Here is a 22,266-nt window from a genome sequence, read left to right as displayed (position 1 = left end):
TGGGAACAGTCTGGAAGTAATCATTAATACTGGGAACAGTCTGGAAGTAATCATCAATACTGGGAACAGTCTGGAAGTAATCATCAATACTGGGAACAGTCTGGAAGTAATCATTAATACTGGGAACAGTCTGGAAGTAATCATCAATACTGGGAACAGTCTGGAAGTAATCATTAATACTGGGAACAGTCTGGAAGTAATCATCAATACTGGGAACAGTCTGGAAGTAATCATCAATACTGGGAACAGTCTGGAAGTAATCATTAGTACTGGGAACAGTCTGGAAGTAATCATTAGTACTGGGAACAGTCTGGAAGTAATCATTAGTACTGGGAACAGTCTGGAAGTAAACATCAATACTGGGAACAGTCTGGAAGTAATCATCATTACTGGGAACAGTCTGGAAGTAATCATCAATACTGGGAACAGTCTGGAAGTAATCATTAATACTGGGAACAGTCTGGAAGTAATCATTAGTACTGGGAACAGTCTGGAAGTAATCATCAATACTGGGAACAGTCTGGAAGTAATCATCAATACTGGGAACAGTCTGGAAGTAATCATCAATACTGGGAACAGTCTGGAAGTAATCATCAATACTGGGAACAGTCTGGAAGTAATCATCATTACTGGGAACAGTCTGGAAGTAATCATCATTACTGGGAACAGTCTGGAAGTAATCATCAATACTGGGAACAGTCTGGAAGTAATCATTAATACTGGGAACAGTCTGGAAGTAATCATTAATACTGGGAACAGTCTGGAAGTAATCATTAGTACTGGGAACAGTCTGGAAGTAATCATTAGTACTGGGAACAGTCTGGAAGTAATCATTAATACTGGGAACAGTCTGGAAGTAATCATTAATACTGGGAACAGTCTGGAAGTAATCATTAGTACTGGGAACAGTCTGGAAGTAATCATTAGTACTGGGAACAGTCTGGAAGTAATCATTAATACTGGGAACAGTCTGGAAGTAATCATTAATACTGGGAACAGTCTGAAAGAGCCTGAAACAGCTGAGAGCTTTCTAGAAAGGGGGGAGAGTCTAAATATAACAGAGCAGCTGCTGTACTACTGCTTCTGTTTACACACTAACTCACTGATATCTTAAAATATAATAAAAACCGTTTATGTGGATATGACTACAGGAGCAGAATATGATCAGGATATTGTAATAAGGCATTACATATTAACTGCCAAGTTTTGGGCTATTTGTAAAACTCAAACTGTAAGATGAAATCTGCTCTCTGTCTCTGTAACACAGCATTCAGACGCACAAATCTGTTAGTCATACATGATACTATATAAATAAACATATCAATAGTTTTATATAATATTATTCTGAGGGTTGTACACACTCCTTACCCGCCAGTTTATCATGATCTTCGCTTTCAGGTCTTCAGAAATTTCTAACAAATCCACTGTGAGAGATCAAACCTCATTCTTATTGAACTCGATCGCGTCGCTTTCTATTGGCTGTGACGGGGGTAAACATCCTGTCCCGCCCCTCAGATACACATCCTATGGGAACACGTTCTGCTCTCCAATCAGAACCAATCAGGACAAACCTCGCCTTGATTTACGCAGTAAATGGTGATCTACGTCGATTCCTTATATGAGCCGTTCATGCAGCCACTAAAATATTGAACAAAGTACCGCTAATTACGACTTCTCCACTCACAGGACATTTTCTTTGCATGTCACCATGATGTACCGGAAACGTGAAATCGACGAATCGTGTTTGCGCATGCGCGATATTTGAACGCGAACTGTAGTAAACGCGATGTGAACTGGGGGCAGACACGTGTTTAATGGAACTCGACTGGGGAAGACGATTCGAAAAATATTTAGATAAAAGTAGATGACAAATAGGAACCTGAAAACAGGACCTCGTGTCTTTTTTTTTTTTTTATTAATCATGTACAGTCTATTATTAGCAAAGCTCCTTGTTACTGTTACTAAATCAGAATCAGATTTATTGGCCAAGTGTGTTGACACACACAAGGAATTTGGTTCCAGCTGTTAGTGACTCTCAAAGTACAGACAAAAATAAAGCTATACATTTTAGCTTGGACTATACAGACAATATAAACAGTTTGAGTATTAAATAGGGATACAGATTATATGACAGATCAATGATGTACATAAAGTGTGAGTGCATGGTAGTGCAAATAACAGTATTGTGCTTTAGGTGATGATGAAAAGTTTACTTTAGAACTTTGTACAATATACAGCAGCCATAGTGTGCAACACTTTAACGTATGTGTGTAACACAGTATTTGTGTGAAAAACAGTACGTATATAAAGCAGTACGTATCGATATGAAGAAGGGAATATATTTATGGTGAGTCGTTATTGATGCTGATTGCCTGGGGGAAGAAACTGTTCCTGTGTCCGGCAGTTTTGGTAAACAAAATTCTGTAGTGCTTGCCAGAAGGGAGGAGCTGAAAGAGGTTATGTCCAGGGTGTGAAGTGTCAGTAGTGATTTTTCCTGCCATACTTCTGGTTCTTGTATGGTACAATTCCTGAAGAGTGGGCAGGAGAGCACCAATGATTTTTTCTGCAGGTATAACTGTTTGCTGCAGTCTGTTTATGTCCTGTATTGTTTTGTTTCTGCTCCAAACTGTACTTCTTTAATTGGCGTAGAAAGTACATCCTCTCCTGGGCCTTTTTGGAGTTTATTTTTGACTCCCATTTCAGGTCTTGGAAAATGGTAGTGCTCAGAAACTTGAAGTTCTTCACAGATAACACAGGGCTGTAAATAATCTGTAAAGTGGTATTTAAGGATGTTTTTCTTTTAGAACTGGTTAAATGAGCACATTAAATATAAACTCCCAACAGAGTTTTAGGCTGGTTCTTCTAATCTATGTTTTAATAGACTTGTATCAGACTGTATCTATTATTTGAGGCTTCAAAGAATATACATAAGTAATTTAAATGTAAATATCTATGTTTATCATTGCCAGCATTAACCTACACACATTAGTGAGTCTTGGACGTCCTTGCACCATTTTTAGAAGGTACTAACCACTGCATATAGGTAACACCTCACTTACCTAGAAAGTAAATTCCTGTTGAAAACAAACAAACAAAAAAAAACTAATAAATTGAGGGACCCAGAATAACTTTAATACATTTTTTTAAATATATTTCTTTATTTACTTGAGCCCAGACAGTGGTTTTCAGGTGTGTAGATACCCTTCCCCTGGATGGCCTCTGTGTATTTTGAACACAGAAGAGATTAAGATGTTTGTAATACTACCTCTTCCTCTTCTACAGCTCAAACTGGGATTAACTGCTGAAAAAGTAACAGCATCTAAATACATAATTTAACATTTACATGCTGATATAAGAAATTATTATTTTCCAGAAAGCTAGGAATCTACCACAGTGTAAGACATCCTGAGTGCTAAGCAGACACCCTTCATCTTGGTTACCCCTATATATATTAAGAATGGCAGAGAATGAGTTTGGTTGCAATACAGCCACGTCCTCTTGGTATAGTTTTCTGTGGTGTGTGCAGCCAGTTGAACTTGAAAGCAAATGATTGTTTTGTAGTTCTTTGTATACTGTAGCATTCCTAGACTTAAGGGGCTCATATGTGTTCCAGCATGAAAAAACAGTAAAAGAAAGAAGCACACCACATACAGCTCAATCTAAACAACATTTAGTGTTTAAATGTTGAAATAATTTTAGGCACCGTCCAAGTCAAGTCAAGTTTATTTCTATAGCGCTTTTCACAACTATTTCCACTATTTGCCATATTTCCACTGCATGCCTTTTTTTCAGTGTTTGTTTTTAACAGAAGTTTACTCTCTTGTTTAGACTTGTATCAGAATGTATTTATTAATTGAGACTTCAAAGCACTTGCAAAAGTCACATTTATATTTTTATCATAGCCAGCATTAAACTGCACACATCAGTGAGCCTTGGACGTCATTGCACCATTTTTGGAAGATACTAACCACTGCATATACAGTAGACAACACCTCACTTACCATCATTCACTGACCTCACACCCAGGTGCCTGGTCAGCACAGTTTGACTTTTTGACAAGTTAGACAGGTGTTAAATAGTATTTGTTGTTTATTTAGTTGGCAGGTAAAAAGAAAGTTACGTTTATAGTATTTAGCAGATGTCTTTATCCAGACTTTTCCTTTGAAGTCTCTATAAATATATACATCCTGATAATGATTTACTAAATCACTAGTACTGAGACTACTATCTGCCTAAAACTCAGGTGAAGAGGTAACGTTTTAAGAGGTATTTTAACTCATTTGGGAAGAAATAAATCTTTAGACATTATTTAAAAGATTTCTTTGCAGCCTGACTTGTGGATTCTTACTGATTAAATCTAAAAATAATTAAACAAAAATCAAATTTTAGACCACAATTTTAAATAAGAATTGTACTTATAGAAATATTTAATTTGCAAAAGCAATATGCCATCTAAATGAAGATAAGCGACAAGCAGAAGAAAGAATCTTTGAGACATGTCTCATTTGGACCGATTTGCAGTGGCTACTCTACTTTTCACTGAAAAGCAATACACCCTGATAATTAAAGATTATTTTAAATTTAAGGATGGAGCAAATAATAACTTAAAAATTTAACTTAAATTAGCTTTTTAAATAAGCCAAGAACTTTGTGCTTCACTTTAACCTATAATCTATGATGTGATTTCACAGTCGTTAACAAACAACAGACTTATGGAAAAAAACTTTTTATTTATTCACTAAACCCAAGCTGCGGTTCAACAAAGTATTTAACAGATGCCCTTCCCCTTAATTGGTCCTATATATACAGTATATATCATGAAGATGCATACAATGAGATGTTTGGCATACCCTAGTTGAAAATCCACCCAAAATGAAGACGGGCCAAACCTGAAACAGAAGCATTGTTGTCTGTAGCCAGTTGTATTTGTAAATGTATGTATTGGTCAACTCTTTGTATGTTTCTCTTTGTGTCACCTTCAAATGTGCTCCATAGTAACTTGATTTGTCATGATTAGCAAGGCTCCATGATACTGTTACTAAAGGCTATTTATAATCTTTAAAAAGATATCAGCCTTTGTCAAGGTTGATAGGTGTTAACTAGACTTTGTTATACATTTATCTAGTAAGAGTTTTTTTCATGTTGTTTGCATCCATGCATATACACACAAACATAAAGCATACAGCAAAGACAAAATGTCATTGAGGGGCCCAGTAAAAGGCCAGACTGGAAGATAGCTAGAAAGACATCTTGATGCATCTTGAGAACATCTTTCATGAAAGAAACTGCTCTAAGCCTGGCATAGAGAGAGATTTACTGGTGAATAACCAAAGCTTCTGTTTGCTGTTAAATGTGTTTTTAGAATCTAGGGTGTAGGTCTGAATACTTATGTTAATAATGTTAGTCTAAGTGCCTTGTTTTTCAATAATTTCATTTGTTATGTCTTAGTAAAATTTGCTGAAAAATTATCTGAAAGCTTTTCATTTATTCATTAAGCCTAAGCTGTGAATCAAACAAGAATTAAGCAGATGCACTTTCCTTTGAGTGGTCCTATATACACTTTATTGCCATAGGTATTGGGACACCTGAACATTCCTGCTATATGTGGTTCTTTTCCAAACTGTTACCACAAAGCTGGAGGCACACAATTGTACAGGATGTCTTTAGATGCACTATGATACAATTTTTTCAAAAAGTTGATGTGAGCACTCCTCACACCTATTCTGGAGGTGTAGAAAGTTGGCCCAGGGTAAATGGTTCAAACCAAACTAACCAAGAGAGTAAATACCTGTTAAAAACAAATGCTGGAAAAAGATGTACTGTTTAATGGAGAGACAGATGAGAACTTCAATTTTAAAATTAAAACAATGGGTTAGACTAATATTTATAATATTAACGTCGTATAAGCACATTAGTACTGAGAATGTATTTTACTTAAGTGCACAACAAAAAACTAACAAAAAAAATATAAAAGAGTCAAAATCAAAACTAAACTACAAAACTACAACTGACATACAGTCACACTCAGATAAAAGCAACTGAATTAAAACAGAGGTTGATTAAACAACTCCAAAAACAGAAATACCAGCTTCACTTATTACAGTTTGACTTTATTTCTGTCATATATCTACAAGACATTCTTTGAGACTTAACAGAGGTTTATATTTGATTGAAAATGTTTTATTTGACCTCAAAATTTTTTTTAATCAGTGCATGCTTTAGTTTGGCTCGTGACCCTTCACTATTTAGCATTATTTTTTCTCTGTCTGTTGCAGCTGTGTTTCTAAAGCTCATTTGTTGTAATGAGAAAATAAATTGTTAGTGTATATTTTAATGCAGAGTTTTCAACTAAGTTGAGCTTGTTTTTGATCAGCTGACACTACAAAAATAATTTTTTTAATTAAATTTATTTATTAGGAAGGATGTTACAAACATTTTATTTTACCTTTAAAGCTATGATACTATTTAGACACACAAACCATGAATCAGCACATGAAACTCAAAAATGGCGACTATTATTAAACGCTTATGGTGCAATGCATGCTGGGTGCTAGAATAGTACAAAACTCCCAGCATGCACTGCAGCATGAATAAATTATGTATCTGAGTTCTTACTATTTTCTTTATTTGCTTTTATTTTGATGTTGTTTGGTTTGTTGTGGCTTTTCAGTAAATTTTTTTGTGATGTTCAGAGTTGATCTGATTTTTGTTTTCCATTTTTTATTGTAATTTATGTTGAGAATCATACAGTAAATTTTGATGTCTGTTCTACTATAGTTTGAAGCGGTTTTTTTGTGCATGGTGTGTTTAAGTCTCTTTTGCTGTTAATTGCTGTGATATTGTTGGTGCAATTTAAGTGTATTAGTAATATATCACATTTGTAATATAATATTAAATGAAATTTGTGAACTAGATTTGTTAAAGTTGGATATGACATCACAAATATTAGTTTATTTTGGTCTTTCTTGCTATAAAAGCTTTCCTAATAAACACAATTAAATTTAAAAAGGTTCAAGAGCCCAACTACAGCAAGCAGTGATCACCGTTATTCCTTCTTTTGGCTTTTCCCATTAGGGGTCACCAGAGCAGATAAACCGTTTTCATGATCCACATGTTTTTTACACTGGCTGCCCTTCCTAACGCAACCCTCCCCATTTATCCAGGCTTGGGCCGTGCACTTAGAGTGCACTAGCATGTGCAACCCTAATGGCTGGGTTATTGATCACCATTATGGTGACTTTAAATAAAAGTACAACACCTAAAGAGCTTTTGTACACATATGACAGAAATAAAGTCACACTGGTTAGTAATATATGAAGCTGGTAATGCTGTTTTGGGGGGTTTGTCTAATCATTCTCTGCTAAGATCATAAGAGATTTAATGTGGGTTTTTCTTTAGTTGATTTCATCTTTAGCTTTGGCTGTAAGTTGTGTTTCTCCTCTTGTTTCTCTTTCCTTCAGTGATTCAGCTTGTTCACAGGAGTTCAGCACTAAAGCCTCATCTAATCAGTTAATTCAATATGTCACTAACTTCATTACTACTTTAGTGTTATTTCAACACTGTAGTGTGGACATATAAGTGCTCTTTTAAAACTGAGGATTTTGCTGTGGGATTAATGAGGTTAAATGTGGCGGTTTAATGGAGATCAATGTATGTGTTAGTTGGGCTCATGAACCTTGACATTTTAAAATGAGTGTTTAAAAAAACTTTTATAAAAGAAAAGAACAGATCTTTAAACAGTCTAGTAAATATTCACATCAAACCAAATAACCACATTAAGGTACGTAATTTCTCTGCTATGGCGAGCATCCAGCTTATTCAGTGTGTAAAGTGTGGCATGTTTAGTCAGTCTGTCTCCGTTGCTAGCGATAATTTTATCTGTGAGAAGTATAAGATAGTTTGCTCTTTGACGGAGAAGATCTTGATTTTGGTTTTAAGGGAAGCTACATCATCTAGAGACATATAACTGTCTTGTGTTGTCTTTCACTGTCCTGTTGTTAAATGTGCAAAGACAACACAAGACAGTGCAGGACAATACAGGACAGTGCAAGACAACACAAGACAGTTATATGTCTCTAGATGATGTAGCTCAGATTAAACCAAAACAATAAATGATAAAAATGATTAAATAAAATGAGCACAGTGGTATAATGATAACCTTAAAACAGACCACTCGGAAATTAGAACGTAAATGGCATCAAAACATATTGACGGTATATCAAAAAGCATGGAAGGAGAGCCTCCCAAATAATTGAAAATCTCTTAGTGGTGCTGATCAGCATATTTTTCCACCCTCATAGAAAATAACCAGCATAATAGTAGGTTTTTATTCAGAACGGTAGCAAAATTAACAGAAAATAAAAGCACTGCGCTAACGTGCAAACCATCAATAGGTGGTAATGATTTCATGAACTTAAAAAAAAAAAAAAAAAAAAAAAATCCAGACAAATATTAAAATATTAAAAAACTATTCTGTCTAATCCTGTAGACACCGGCGAAATTATAACAGACAATCCAAAGTTTTACTATTCAAGAGAATGACTTCATTTAATTTATTTTCTCATCAAAATCATCAACATGCATTCTCTATCCCTTGCCTACAAGTTTCTTCAAACAGATAATTCCAGAGGTAATTTAACTTGTTTTAAAATTGATAAACTTTCATTCCATTAGCACTGGTTGTGTAGCTAAATCCTTCAAACTGCCAGTTATCAACCCCCTAATTAGGATACCTGACCTTAACCCTGTCAGCTGTCCAACTACAGACCAATATCAAACCTCCCCTTTATCTTTTATTTTAGAAAAGGTTGTAGCACAGCAGTTATCCTCACATCTATATATATGCTGCCTCTTGGTGAAATTATACATAAACATGGTATTCGCTTCCATTGCTATGCTGATGACAGCTGTATATTTCAGCAAAGCCAGATGAGAGAGATCAGCTTAACAATGTTGAGAAGTGTGTAAAGGACATTAGACAGTGGATGCTTGATAACTTACTTCTGCTCAACTCAGATAAGACGGAAGTACTTTTAATAGGACCACATGCAGCTAGAAGTAAACTTTCCAAGCAATCACCCTCACTAACAACTGACCATAATTATATTCCCTGCTTCACATCTATGAGTACTGCACAGAACTGTCAGTCATCACATTATCTGTATATGTTGCACACACTATTGCTGCTATATATTGTACAAAGTTTTATAGTAAACTCTCTAATCATACCTGGCACACAATACTGTAATTTGCACCACCATGCACTCTCACACTTTATATACATCACTGGTCTGTATACCTATTTATTACCCACACTTTCTATACTGTCTCACATTGTCTATATTGTCTGTATTGTCTTGTATAGTCTGTTTTTGTCTTGTCGTGTCTGTTTTGTCATGTATAGGTTTTTATTTATGTCTGTACTTTTCAGAGTAACAAACAGCTGGAACCAAATTCCTTGTGTGTGTCAACACACTTGGCCAATAAACCTGATTCTGATTCTGATTCTGACATTAATTATAAAATACTACTACTGACGCATAAAGCACTTAACGGTCACACGCCGCAGTGAACCTGAGTGAACTACTTATTATCTGTGTAAAGCTGCTTTAAGACAATGTTCATTGTTAAAAGCGCTATACAAATAAAAATGAATTTAATTGAATTAAATTGAATTTGAAGGGGATTTTACTGCTTTAATGAAAAAAAAGAATGTGGGCATTTTCTACAGCAGTTTTTTTTTTTTACAGTGTACCTTTGTGTCCTGGTATGGTAAAAAATTACATCCTGACATTTTTGCATAGCATTTGACTGATGTTCTGCACGCAGGATGTATGATCAGGATTTAATTTTAAACCATACAAGGACACAAAGGTACATTTGTATTTCGCATCTGCGGCATCTGTGTCTGCCTGCAGACAGTTGAATTTAGATGCACACGATTGTCTTGCATATCTTTTTGTGCTGATTTGAATTTAATCTAATTGTTTTTATACGAGTTGTCTTTAACAGAATGACAATGAAGCATGAAAGACGACTTAAGGTTCTAATAATTATGAAAATTAGGTAAATTAAATGGTATAGATTTTACAGTCACCAGATATCAACCAAACAGAGCATTTATGGGGAGCCATTTGTTAAAATGAATTCTGTTCACTTCAGTTCAGTTTCATCATCTAGACTTTATACTAAGATCCAATAAAGCTGTTCTGGGGACTCTTAAGTCAGTAGATGTGATGTGCAAGTTCCAGGATTTTTAGTTGAAACAAGTATGCTTAACATGTCGGCCAAGTCAATAATGTTTATGCAGTTCAGCCATTCAGGTCAGCCAGATTCCCCGTTCTGCAGATTTAGAATAACAGCCAAATCACGTGGGTGAAGGGGATTAGAAATTCACCATAATCCTTTGGAGAAAAAGGGTAGGGATTAAGCAAGGGCACATAGTAAGCAATGTTACCTTTGTCTTGTAAAGAAAGGCAATCACAGTTTAGGTGGCATTTATAAAGAGGAGTTCATGTCCTCCTACAGTTTGTCAGAACTTTTTCTTTTTAATATACATTAGGCAAAGACTCTGAAACTTCTAATATCACCACTCTGATTTGGACCATCTGGGGACTTGTGAAGAAGATGGGGAAGAGATTGAACCAGCAGATGAAATGGATGAAGACGCTGGAATAGGAGTTGAGAAAAGAACAACAGGAAAGCAGACATCTTCACCTGATTTACAACAGAAAGCAAAACTGGACCCAGTCATAGTTCTGGAAAAAAGGGAGAATGGTGTAAGTTTGTTGATAATATAAGTGATGTAGAACCGGAAAAAATTAAAGCTTCAAACAAAGATGTTGATGAAGAGGTAAAGAAGGACATGGAACAATTAACCCTTGGAGTGTCTGAATTACAGGATGAGTTTGAGCCACCAGTGGAAATGGAACAATATCACACTACACTACAAACTCAAAACAGACCACAAAGCAATGCTGAATTTATTTCGGTAACTACAAAAGAACACAGCAAACAGCCAGGCTTGTCCATTCTAGAGTATCAATCACAAGTGCAAATGACAGGATCGGTAGAAAAAGAAGATGTGGGGATATCAGCAATGCTGTATAATGACACAAAAAGAAGAGTTTCATTAAAGATAGAGGATAAGCAAAAGGAACATTCTCAGGAGGGACAGTGTGCAGAGAATGAACAGGAAGTGGTGGCATACTCTAAGGTAAGAATAATGGAGAATCAGTGAAAATAGAAAAGGAAAAAATAATAAACACTGTGTTCAATGATGATGCTACAATGGAGAACATTAATTGAGGGTTAATACTGCTGATGTACAGGCATAGCTCACCTCAGCTACAGTAAAGTAGAGTGCTCTGAATCTGGTGAGACACAAAAGCAATACTCTAATGTACTGTATGTTTACTGAATGCTGAATGTTTTATGAAACAAATGGCGAAGAAATCCATATCTTTACTGTAATAAAGTATATTATATATTATGTGTCATGTCATGTCATGTCATGTCATCTTCTCCCGCTTATCCGAGGCCGGGTCGCGGGGGCAGCAGTCTAAGCAGAGATGCCCAGACTTCCCTCTCCCTAGACACTTCTTCCAGCTCTTCCGGGGGGACACCGAGGCGTTCCCAGGCCAGCCAGGAGACATAGTCTCTCCAGCGTCTCCTAGGTCTTCCCCGGGGTCTCCTCCCAGTGGGACGCGCCCGGAACACCTTCCCAGGAAGGCGTCCAGGAGGCATCCGGAACAGATGCCCGAGCCACCTCAGCTGACCCCTCTCTATGTGGAGGAGCAGCGACTCTACTCTGAGCTCCTCCCGAGTGACCGAGCTTCTCACCCTATCTCTAAGGGATCGCCCAGCCACCCTGCGGAGAAAGCTCATTTCGGCCGCCTGTATCCGGGATCTTGTCCTTTCGGTCATGACCCAGAGCTCATGACCATAGGTGAGAGTAGGAATGTAGATTGACCAGTAAATCGAGAGTTTCGCCTTGCGGCTCAGCTCTTTCTTCACCACGACAGACCGGTATATCGACCGCATTACTGCAGAAGCTGCACCGATCCGTCTGTCAATCTCCCGTTCCACCCTTCCCTCACTCGTGAACAAAACCCCAAGATACTTAAACTCCTCAACTTGCGGCAGGAACTCTCCACCAACCTGAAGTGGGCAAGCCACCCTTTTCCGACTGAGGACCATGGCCTCGGATTTGGAGGTGCTGATTCTCATCCCAGCCGCTTCACACTCGGCTGCAAACCGTCCCAGTGCGTGCTGAAGGTCCTGGTCTGATGAAGCCAACACGACAACATCATCTGCAAAGAGCAGAGACGAAATCATGTTGTCACCAAACCAGACACCCTCCGGCCCCCGGCCGCGCCTAGAAATTCTGTCCATAAAAAATTATGAACAGAACCGGTGACAAAGGGCAGCCCTGACGGAGTCCAACACGCACCGGGAACAAGTCTGACTTACTGCCGGCAATGCGAACCAAGCTCCTGCTTCGGTCGTACAGGGACCAGACAGCCCTTAGTAAAGGGCCCCGGACCCCATAATCCCGGAGCGCCCTCCACAGGCCGCCGCGAGGGACACAGTCGAATGCCTTTTCCAAATCCACAAAACACATGTGGACTGGTTGGGCAAACTCCCATGAACCCTCCAGCACCCTGCAGAGGGTATAGAGCTGGTCCACACTGTTCCTCCTGAATCCGAGGTTCTACTATTGGCCGTATTCTCCTCTCCAGTACCCTGGCATAGACTTTCCCAGGTAGGCTGAGAAGTGTGATCCCCCTATAGTTGGAACACACCCTCCAGTCCCCCTTCTTAAAAAGAGGGACCACCACCCCGGTCTGCCATTCCAGAGGCACTGTCCCCGACCGCCACACAATGCTGCAGAGGCGTGTCAGCCAACTGTAAACAGCATTGGTAGGGCACTGCTTCCCTCTCCTGAGGCGCCGGATGGTTTGCCAGAATCTCTTTAAGGCCAGCCGATAGTCCTTCTCCATGGCCTCACCGAACTCCTCCCAGGCCCGAGTTTTTGCCTCCACAACCACCCGGGCTGCAGTTCGCTTGGCCTGCCGGTACCCGTCAGCTGCCTCAGGAGTCCCACAAGCCAACCAGGCCCGATAGGACTCCTTCTTCAGCTTGACGGCATCCCTTACCTCGGGTTTCCACCACCGGGTTCGGGGATTGCCGCCTCGACAGGCACCGGAGACCTTACGGCCACAGCTCCGAGCAGCCGCTTCGACAATGGAGGTGGAGAACATAGTCCACTCGGACTTAATATCTCCGGCCTCCCTCGGGATCCAGTCAAAGCTCCGCCGGAGGTGGGAGTTGAAGATCTCTCTGACAGGAGACTCGGCCAAACGTTCCCAGCAGACCCTCACAGTACGCTTGGGTCTGCCGAATCTGTCCAGCTTCCTCCCCAGCCATCGGATCCAACTCACCACCAGGTGGTGATCAGTTGACAGCTCCGCCCCTCTCTTTACCTGAGTGTCCAAGACATACGGCCGCAGGTCAGATGAAACGACCACAAAGTCGATCATCGACCTACGGCCTAGGGTGTCCTGGTGCCACGTGCACTGATGGACACCCTTATGCTTGAACATGGTGTTCGTTATGGACAAACTGTAACTAGCACAGAAGTCCAATAACTGAACACCGCTCGGGTTCAGATCAGGGGGGCCGTTCCTCCCAATCACGCCCTTCCAGGTGTCACTGTCGCTGCCCACGTGGGCATTGAAGTCTCCCAGTAGAACGACGGAGTCCCCAGTCGGAGCACTGTCTAGCACCCCTCCCAGAGACCCCAAGAAGGCCGGGTACTCTACACTGCCGTTTGGCCCGTAGGCACACACGACAGTGAGAGACCTATCCCCGACCCATAGGCGCAGGGAAACGACCCTCTCATTCACCAGGGTAAACTTCAACACATGGCAGCTGAGCTGGGGGGCTATAAGCAAACCCACACCAGCCCGCCGCCTTTCACCATGGGCAACTCCAGAGTGGTGAAGAGTCCATCCTCTCTCAAGGAGTGTGGTTTCAGAGCCCAAGCCGTGCGTAGAGGTGATCCCGACTATCTTTAGTCGGAACCTCTCAACCTCACGCACAATCTCAGGCTCCTTCCCCGCCAGCGAGGTGACATTCCACGTCCCTAGAGCTAGCTTCCGTGTCCAGAGATCAGGTTGTCGAGGCCCCCGCCTTCGACTGCTGCCCGATCCTCTCAGCACCGGCCACTTACGGTCCCTCCTGCAGGTGGTGAGCCCACGGGAAGGCGGCCCCACGTCGCTCCTTCGGGCTGAGCCCGGCCGGACCCCGTGGGGGAAGGCCCGGCCACCAGGCGCTCGCATACGAGCCCCAACCCCGGGCTTGGCTCCAGGGTGGGGCCCCGGCTGCGCCATACCAGGCGACATCACGGTCCTTGGTCTGTTTTTTCTCATAAGGGTTTTTGAACCGCTCTTAGTCTGACCCGTCGCCTAGGACCTGTTTGCCTTGGGAGACCCTACCAGGGGCATATAGCCCCGGACAACATAGCTCCTAGGGTCATTCGGGTACTCAAACCCCTCCACCACGTTAAGGTGCCAGTTCAAGGAGGAGTTATATATTATGTTTAATACATAATTAAAATAATCGCAGATACGCTTAATGAAAAGATACAAGATTAAAATCATTCAGTTTCAGTCAGAAAGTTTATTTTTTTTAACATGGAGAAGGAAACAAAACAGCTAACAGGTAGCGTGTTGTCTTTGGCCATTTAAAAGATGTTTATGTGAAATTAGAAATTAACAAACATGGAAAAGGCACAATACATTAGGGATAAAGTATAAGATAAATAGAAGCAGCTAGAAAGCTCTAAAGCAGAGAATAAAGTAGAAAAGAAAGGAAGATCTGAGGAAAAAGACACACTGAAAGAGTATGGAGTGGGAACAAACCTTGTATGTCTGGTATCGAGGAAGTCCCAAAATCTGGGGATGGTAGAGGATTGGGATAGCATGAGTCTGTCATTTAAGGGAATGCATAGAAGAGATGGACTGAAGAGGATGCAGAGTAACATTAAGTATGTGTTTGATTGGCAGAGAGAGAGGTGCAGAGTCAAGGAGTACCCATACCCAGTGACAGCTGTTACAAAAATGTAAACAGAGGTTAATACAGTACCAAGGTCAAAATCTAAATGATGGAAAATAATGTTCCTGTTTCTGTACCACCAAAGAAGGTGGCTTACCTGATGCAGCCATGCCCAGGTGTGATGCAGAAAGACGAAGCAAAGCCAAAAAGATGTCCACTCAAACAGATTGAATCGAAGGTTTCAGACTGGGAGATTTCTCTCTATGTAAAGGTACCTACAGATTTTACAAGTAGATACTATAATCCCCAGGGTTAAATATATAATCATAATATTACATGTGAAATAAAAAGTAGTGTTATGGTAATGCACTATTTTGATCCTGTGTTATTGGTATAATATATTATACATACTTTGACAAGGTAATATTTTCTTTTTATTCTTAATTTCTCATGTAAGCTGAGATAGCACTTAGCATGTTATATCAGTTTGGCCACCAGGGCCTGACTCTGTTTACATGTGACCACTAGTAGTGCAGACCACCAGTGAAGTTTGATTAGCCATCACGGTTCTTCCACTACTAACACAGTCTATAAACTGAACTTATGTGTCCACTTTTATTGCAACATTTTATAGACATCTATGTGATGAACATGACTTTCGAGGCCCCCTCAGTTCTTCCAATGTTGCTCTACCTACTACACATGGTTTACTGTGAAATGACTGTATGTCTGTGCTTATTAGTAGCCACTAGTGCTTATGGGATGACTTGTTTATATTTATATTACTGTGCTGTTAAATGACCAAAAGAAACTTGTATTTGTAATATCAAATCCATCATGCACAAGTCTAATTCACTAAACTCATTCACTAAACGATTTAATTAAACTCATTAAAAGTGTGCTATGTTATTAATGCACTAAAACCTTACCACTGCTGTAACAATAATTAACAGTTAATAATTGTTAATAACAGTTAATAAAAAAAATAAATAAAAAAAAATACAATGACAGAACTTCAACAACAACAACTGTATCAACATCTCAACATCGGTTACAATCAAAGATTGAAAAAACAAAAACCAGATCAACTGTGAACATAAAAATAAAAGTTTACTGAAAAGTCACAACAAACCAAAAAACACCAAAATAAAAGCATTTAAAAAAAAATTTATGAAAATAGTAAGTAAATTTAGCTGCATATTTTGTACTTGATTTTGTACTATTCTACCACCCAGCATGCATTGCGGCATGAACGTTTGTTTGTTAATAGTCACCATTGTTGAGTTTCATGTGCTGACTCTTGATGTATATGTCACGCTAACACGCTGTCACTCTAAAAGTTTTGTGCATAAAATGTTTAAATCCTTTCTAATAGACAATTCAAAATAATTTTTTATTATAAACATTAAATAAATTAGAAATTGCCTATAAAATTAATGAATCAATAAAATCATAAATTTTGACTGATCAGAAAATAACAAGAAAATTACATCGCCATCAATAGTTACTCAAAACTTCTTAATATAATTTTCTCTTGACCATTCCTGTCATAACAAAGGTGGTTTACAAAAAAATACAACTTTCTGAACAAAAAATGAATATTTAAGAGCAAGGGGTCAAGCTAAAGCAAGCACTGATCTCCAAAATGGTGAGGTCAAACTAAACATTTTCAGTCAAATATAAATCCCTGTTAAGTCACAAAGAATGTTTAGTAGATATATGACAGAAATAAAGTCAACTGTAATAATTGAAGCTGGTATTCATAGTTGTAACTTTTGGAGCGAACCTGAACTGTTAAGATTTTTCAAGATACTGTAAGGTACGAGTAAGGAACCACTTGGATACTACATATTTGAATGTTGTTTATTCATTTGACACTATTTTGTATAACTGTCCATTTCAGAACAAAGAGCTACACAAAGAAAGTGGAAAAAATTCATAAGCCTGGCTCACATAAACAGACCGTTTATTGATGCTGTGCCCTATAACAAAGAACAATTGTTTTATGAAGGATTCTAGCAGCCTTGTTCTGACATATCGAAGTCCACCTTGGACTCTTCCAGAATATCAGCACAGGCAGTAATTTCAGGAGGGGCAGTCATTTCAATATAATTCTAAATAATATTGTATATTAAAGTCTTATCCCAAAATGCATAATGCTAATAAATGCTTAGCATAGATTGGATTTACAGAAAAAATCTATTAGAGGTTTAGAGGTGAGAAGTAGTTACTTTACACTACTACTTGTCCTAAAATGGCTTGGCTTGAAATAGCTGCAAGAAACTTTGGATTCCCTAGTATTGAGCTGTTTGTGAAGGTAAGAAATTTTTGAAACCAAGTTCACATAGTTCAATGCATAGTTCATTATATAGATAAATAAAGTATATTATAAATGAATAGATGAATAGATAAATGATTACAGTACTGTGTCTTGTAATTAACATCATCTAATCATAGTCAATTTGTATTTCATATTCCACAGTAAGTCACATAATGATAATGATTGAATATTTCTATTTTAAAGCTTTAGAAACTTTTGTATGATGCTACCTAACAAAAGAGAAACAAAACAAAAGAGAAAGAAACACAGATAGGTTCCTAAAATATACACTTTATGACCTAATGTTTTTAAACACCTAGCCATCACATCCATATGTGTTTTTGCTCAAACTAGAGGTTGGATGAACATCATCCTCTAGCATGTCTAAGTATAATGTACCATTGCAATTCTCTTTTTACGTAAGTTAAAAGTCCCAAGACATATATACATTAAGATACAATAAGGTTGGAATGGAAAATGTAAGTCTCCTGCACAGAGCTCTGACCTTAACCCCACGGGACACCTTTAGGATGAGTTGAAACACATAGTGAATCCCAAATGTCCTCTCCAACATCAGGCCCTTATCTTAATTAGGGCTGCAACTAATGATTCATTTGATAATAATCGGACAATTATATATTTTTTATTATTAATATATTAAGATTAATCAGATAAAAAAGATCTTATTAGATGTTGTGCTTATTATAACTATATAAATCTCTTATTCAATGTATTTATGTGAAAATATAAAAAAACATTTACTTTTGCGAAAAAAAAAATGCAAAAGCCACAAGAGAGTTGAACTATCTTTAATTTAAAAATTTAGAAGTTTATAAATACAAATTAAATATTTAAAAATCTAAAAATTAGATTGTTTACTGCTGCTGTTATTTGCTGCTTTTAGATTTAGTGTTTGTTCGCAACCCAGCCATTAGGGTTGCACAAGCCAGTGCACTCTTAGTGCCGGTCCTAAGCCTGGATAAATGGGGAGGGTTGCGTTAGTGAGGGCATCCAGCATAAAACGTACCAAATCAAATATGCAGATCAAAACCTAAATTTCATACTGGATCGGTCGAGGCCCGGGTTACCAACGACCGCAGCGTGTATTGTTAGCCAACATGGTACCAGTGAAAGTTGAGCTACTGTCGGCCAAAGGAGGAAAGGGAGAGGAGGAAGACGTCTACAGAGACAGCAGAAAGGTAGCTGATATAATAGAGCAGAGAAAGGTAGGTTGAACCGGTGATGATAAATGACATCAGTGCCTATGCTCCACAAGTGGGTTTTGAGATGGAGGAAAATGAAAGGAAGGAATGAAGAAATGAAAATTTTTTTGGAGTGAGTTAGATGAAGTGGAAGGTGTACCAAGAAATGAAAGATTGGTGATTGGGGCAGACTTCAAAGGGCATGTTGGTTAGAGAGAGAAACGTGGAAGGACAGATTACTTTTCACAAAAGGTAAAAAAATAAAATAAAAGGATGGGGATGGCAGTGGTAAATACATATTTTAAGAAGAAGGAGAATTATAGGGTGACGTATAAGAGTGGAGAAAGGTGCACACGTGGACTATATTCTAAGCAGGAGATGCAACCTGAAAAAACACTGGATCCTGTAGGCTGTTGGCAGAGGACAGTGTAGCTAGACAGCATCGGATTTTGGTCTGTAGGATGGCTTTAGAGGTGAAGAGGAGGAGGAGGAGTGTGAAGACTGAAAGAAGAATAAGATGGTGGAATCTGAAGGAGGAAGACTGTAGTGTGAGATTCAAGGAAGAGGTCAGACAGGGGCTCGGTGGTGGGGAAGAGGTGCTGAATGATTGGGCAACTGCTGCAGAAGTGATGAGAAAGACAGCTAGAAAAGTACTTGGTGTGACATCTGGAAAGAGAAAGGAAGACAAAGAGAAGTGGTGGTGGAATGAGAAAGTGCAGGAAAGCATAAGGAGAAAGAGGTTGGTGAAACGGAATTGGGATCGGCAGAGAGATGAGAAAAGTAGGCAAGAATACAAGCAGATAGAACAACAGGTGAGGAGGGATGTGGCTAAAACAAAGAAGAAGGCATGTGAGGAGCTGTCTAAGAAGTTTGACACTAAAGAAGGAGAAAAGGATTTGCAACGATTGGCGAGGCAGAGGGACCGAGCTGGGAAGGATGTATTGCAAGTTAAAGCGGAAAATCGGTTGGCCCAGATGACATTCGAGTAGAAGCATGGAGATGTTTAGGAGAGATGGCAGTGGAGTTTTTAATAAGAATATTTAACAAGATTTTGGAAGGTCAGAGGATGCCTGAGGAATAGAGAAGGAGTGTGCTGGTACTGGTTTTTAAGAATAAGAGAGATGTGCAGACCTGCAGTAACTACAGGGGAATACATTTGATCAGTCACACCATGTTATGGGAAAGAGTAGTGGAAGGCAGGCTGAGGAAAGAGGTGACTATCTGTGAGCAACAGTATGGTTTCATGCAGAGAAAGACTACTACAGACGTGTGAGACCTACAATGTTGTATGGTTTAGAGACAGTAGCATTGAGTAAAAGACAGAAGGAGGAGCTGGAGGTGGCAGAGTTGAAGAAGCTGAGATTTTCATTGGGAGTGACGATGATGGACAGGATTAGAAATGAGTTTATTAGAGGGACAGCGCATGTAGCACGTTTTGGAGACAAGGTGATGGAGGCGAGATTGAGATGCTTTGGACATGTGCAGAGGAGGGGTATTTGGGGTATATCGGTAGGAGAATGCTGAGGATAGAGCCACCAGGCACAAGGAAAAGAGGAAGAGAGAGCCCTCTCAATAACACTTGAAACTGAATGAACAAAAATTTTAATAATAAATTTCCTTCAATCTTTGTTTCTTTATTTCTGCAGTGATGATATATATTATGTGTTTGTGTGGATTTGTGTTATCCTGACTGATCACTTTTCACTGTAGATGTACTGAAATGTATTGCAGGCAGGAATTGATGGGGAAAGCATTGGCAACTGTCCATTTTCTCAGAGACTCTTCATGATCCTTTGGCTAAAGGGAGTCATCTTTAATGTCACTACTGTGGACCTCAAGAAGTAAAAACTAATTTTATATTATGTTTATATATAATTATATAACAGAATTATGTTGAATAAATATAATACAGTGGAACCCCGGTGTACGAGTGCTTTGTAGCACGAGAATATCAGTGTACAATTCTTTATAAGAGATTCATATGGGAACACGAGCGGTTTTCAGGAACGAATCGATCTCGTACACTGGGGTTCCACTGTATTATATTTAATATGTAATATAAATATATAACATTAATATCATATATTTAATAGGAAACCAGCTGATTTGCAAAACCTTGCACCAGGAACCAACCCACCCTTCATGACCTTTAATGGCGAAGTATTGGTGGATGTTAACAAGATTGAGGAATTTCTTGAGGAAAAGCTCACACCTCCACGGTACAGGGGAGAGAATTTTTCAGCTGTTCAACCACGATAATTTAGAGTGTAATTGTGTTTCTTCCCTTTGAAGTGTAAGTAGGATTCACTTACATATAGACAAAATTTTATGGACACATTCCCAAAAAACTGTTATGTGCCTTTTAAACATAGTCCTCTTTTTGTTGGAATAATAACGTCCCTTTTCTGGGATGATGTTCCACCATGTGCTTGTAGAGATTTGTGCTCATTCAGCCAAAATGGTGTTAGTAAAGTCAGGTACAGATGTAGGTGATGGGAGGAGGCCTGGGGTGCAGTCAGTGTTCACATTCATTCCAAAGATGTTCAGTAGGGTTACGGTAGAAGCTATATAGCAAGGCTATTCAAGATCTTCTTCAACGCAGGTAAACCATATAGTCATTGAGAGCATTGGCATACTTAAACAGGTTTGGGTTTTCTAGTTTACGTGAGGGGAAACCTTTACGTCAGTTTGGCAAAGAACCACTTATGTCTGGAAAAGTCTGGTGACCCATTAGTTCTGTCTTTATAGTGAATTTCAATGTTCCAAAAGGTATCCAAAGTTGGCTGTTAAACACCCAGAGTCGAATATCGCAGGAATAGATGTATTTGCCAAGTTTTCTGCCTATATCAAGAACTCCCGCAAAGAAGCAAATGATGGTACTTATTAATTATTACATTATTAATTGTGGATTTTATTATTAATATTATTATTATTGTTGTTTATGTTGTTATTAATATTATTGTTGTTGTTATTTGCATTCACTAGGTTTAGAGAAAGCTTTGTTAAAGTCCCTGAAGAAATTGGATGATTACTTGCAGTCTCCACTGCCAGAGGAGATTGATGCCAACAACCCAAATGACCCTGCACCTTCAACACGCAGTTTCCTGGATGGACCAGATCTAACTCTTGCTGACTGCAACCTGCTTCCCAAGCTACATATTATCAAGGTATTGCGTCTTATTTGCTGTGCTTATAATATCTATGAATCTGAATCAACATTTTACTTTTCTGTAATTCCTTTTATCTGTTGACTGATCATGTTTTCCTATTTAAGGTGTTTTAGTTATGATTTACATGTTTGATGCAGCACAGTGACTGCATTATTATATTTTGGTTTAGATTGTTGCAAAGAAGTACAGAGGTCTTGAGATTCCAGCCGAGATGACAGGGATTTGGCGATACCTGAACTTTTCCTACCAGAGAGAAGAGTTTATCAGCACCTGTCCTGCAGAGCGAGAGATTGAGTTTGCCTATTTGGATGTGGTTAGAAAGATAATATAAGTTTGATGAAAAGAGAGAATGTTGTATGTGTGCAAGGTGTACATAAACTAATGCCCATCTCTGTGTATGTGTGTGTGTGTGTGTATATATATATATATATATATATATATATATGTATGTGTATATATATGTGTATGTGTATATATATGTGTATGTGTATATATATGTGTATGTGTATATATATGT

General features: G+C 38.8%; 1 protein-coding gene across 5 annotated transcripts in view; it reads left to right on the top strand.

Moving 5' to 3' along the window:
• Positions 1-22,266, top strand: part of LOC310715754 (chloride intracellular channel protein 5) — a 161,418-nt gene that overhangs the window by 52,451 nt on the left and 86,701 nt on the right. The window contains exons 2-8 of one of the 5 annotated variants that reach the window (XM_083522433.1): positions 11,186-11,215; positions 15,203-15,328; positions 20,311-20,420; positions 20,673-20,798; positions 21,349-21,455; positions 21,565-21,746; positions 21,919-22,142. In XM_083522433.1, the coding sequence (XP_083378559.1) occupies positions 15,218-15,328; positions 20,311-20,420; positions 20,673-20,798; positions 21,349-21,455; positions 21,565-21,746; positions 21,919-22,080 (798 nt within the window). In that variant the 5' untranslated portion in view covers positions 11,186-11,215; positions 15,203-15,217 and the 3' untranslated portion in view covers positions 22,081-22,142. Of the gene's footprint in view, positions 1-10,087; positions 11,216-15,202; positions 15,329-17,099; positions 17,375-20,310; positions 20,421-20,672; positions 20,799-21,348; positions 21,456-21,564; positions 21,747-21,918; positions 22,143-22,266 lie in introns of those variants that run through there. The other 4 variants (XM_083522431.1, XM_083522430.1, XM_083522432.1 and 1 more) reach the window with 4 other exon arrangements.

This window comes from Silurus aristotelis, assembly GCF_946808225.1.
Source record: "Silurus aristotelis genome assembly, chromosome: 20".
Taxonomy (NCBI): domain Eukaryota; kingdom Metazoa; phylum Chordata; class Actinopteri; order Siluriformes; family Siluridae; genus Silurus; species Silurus aristotelis.
This window is presented reverse-complemented; position numbering and strand designations above follow the sequence as displayed.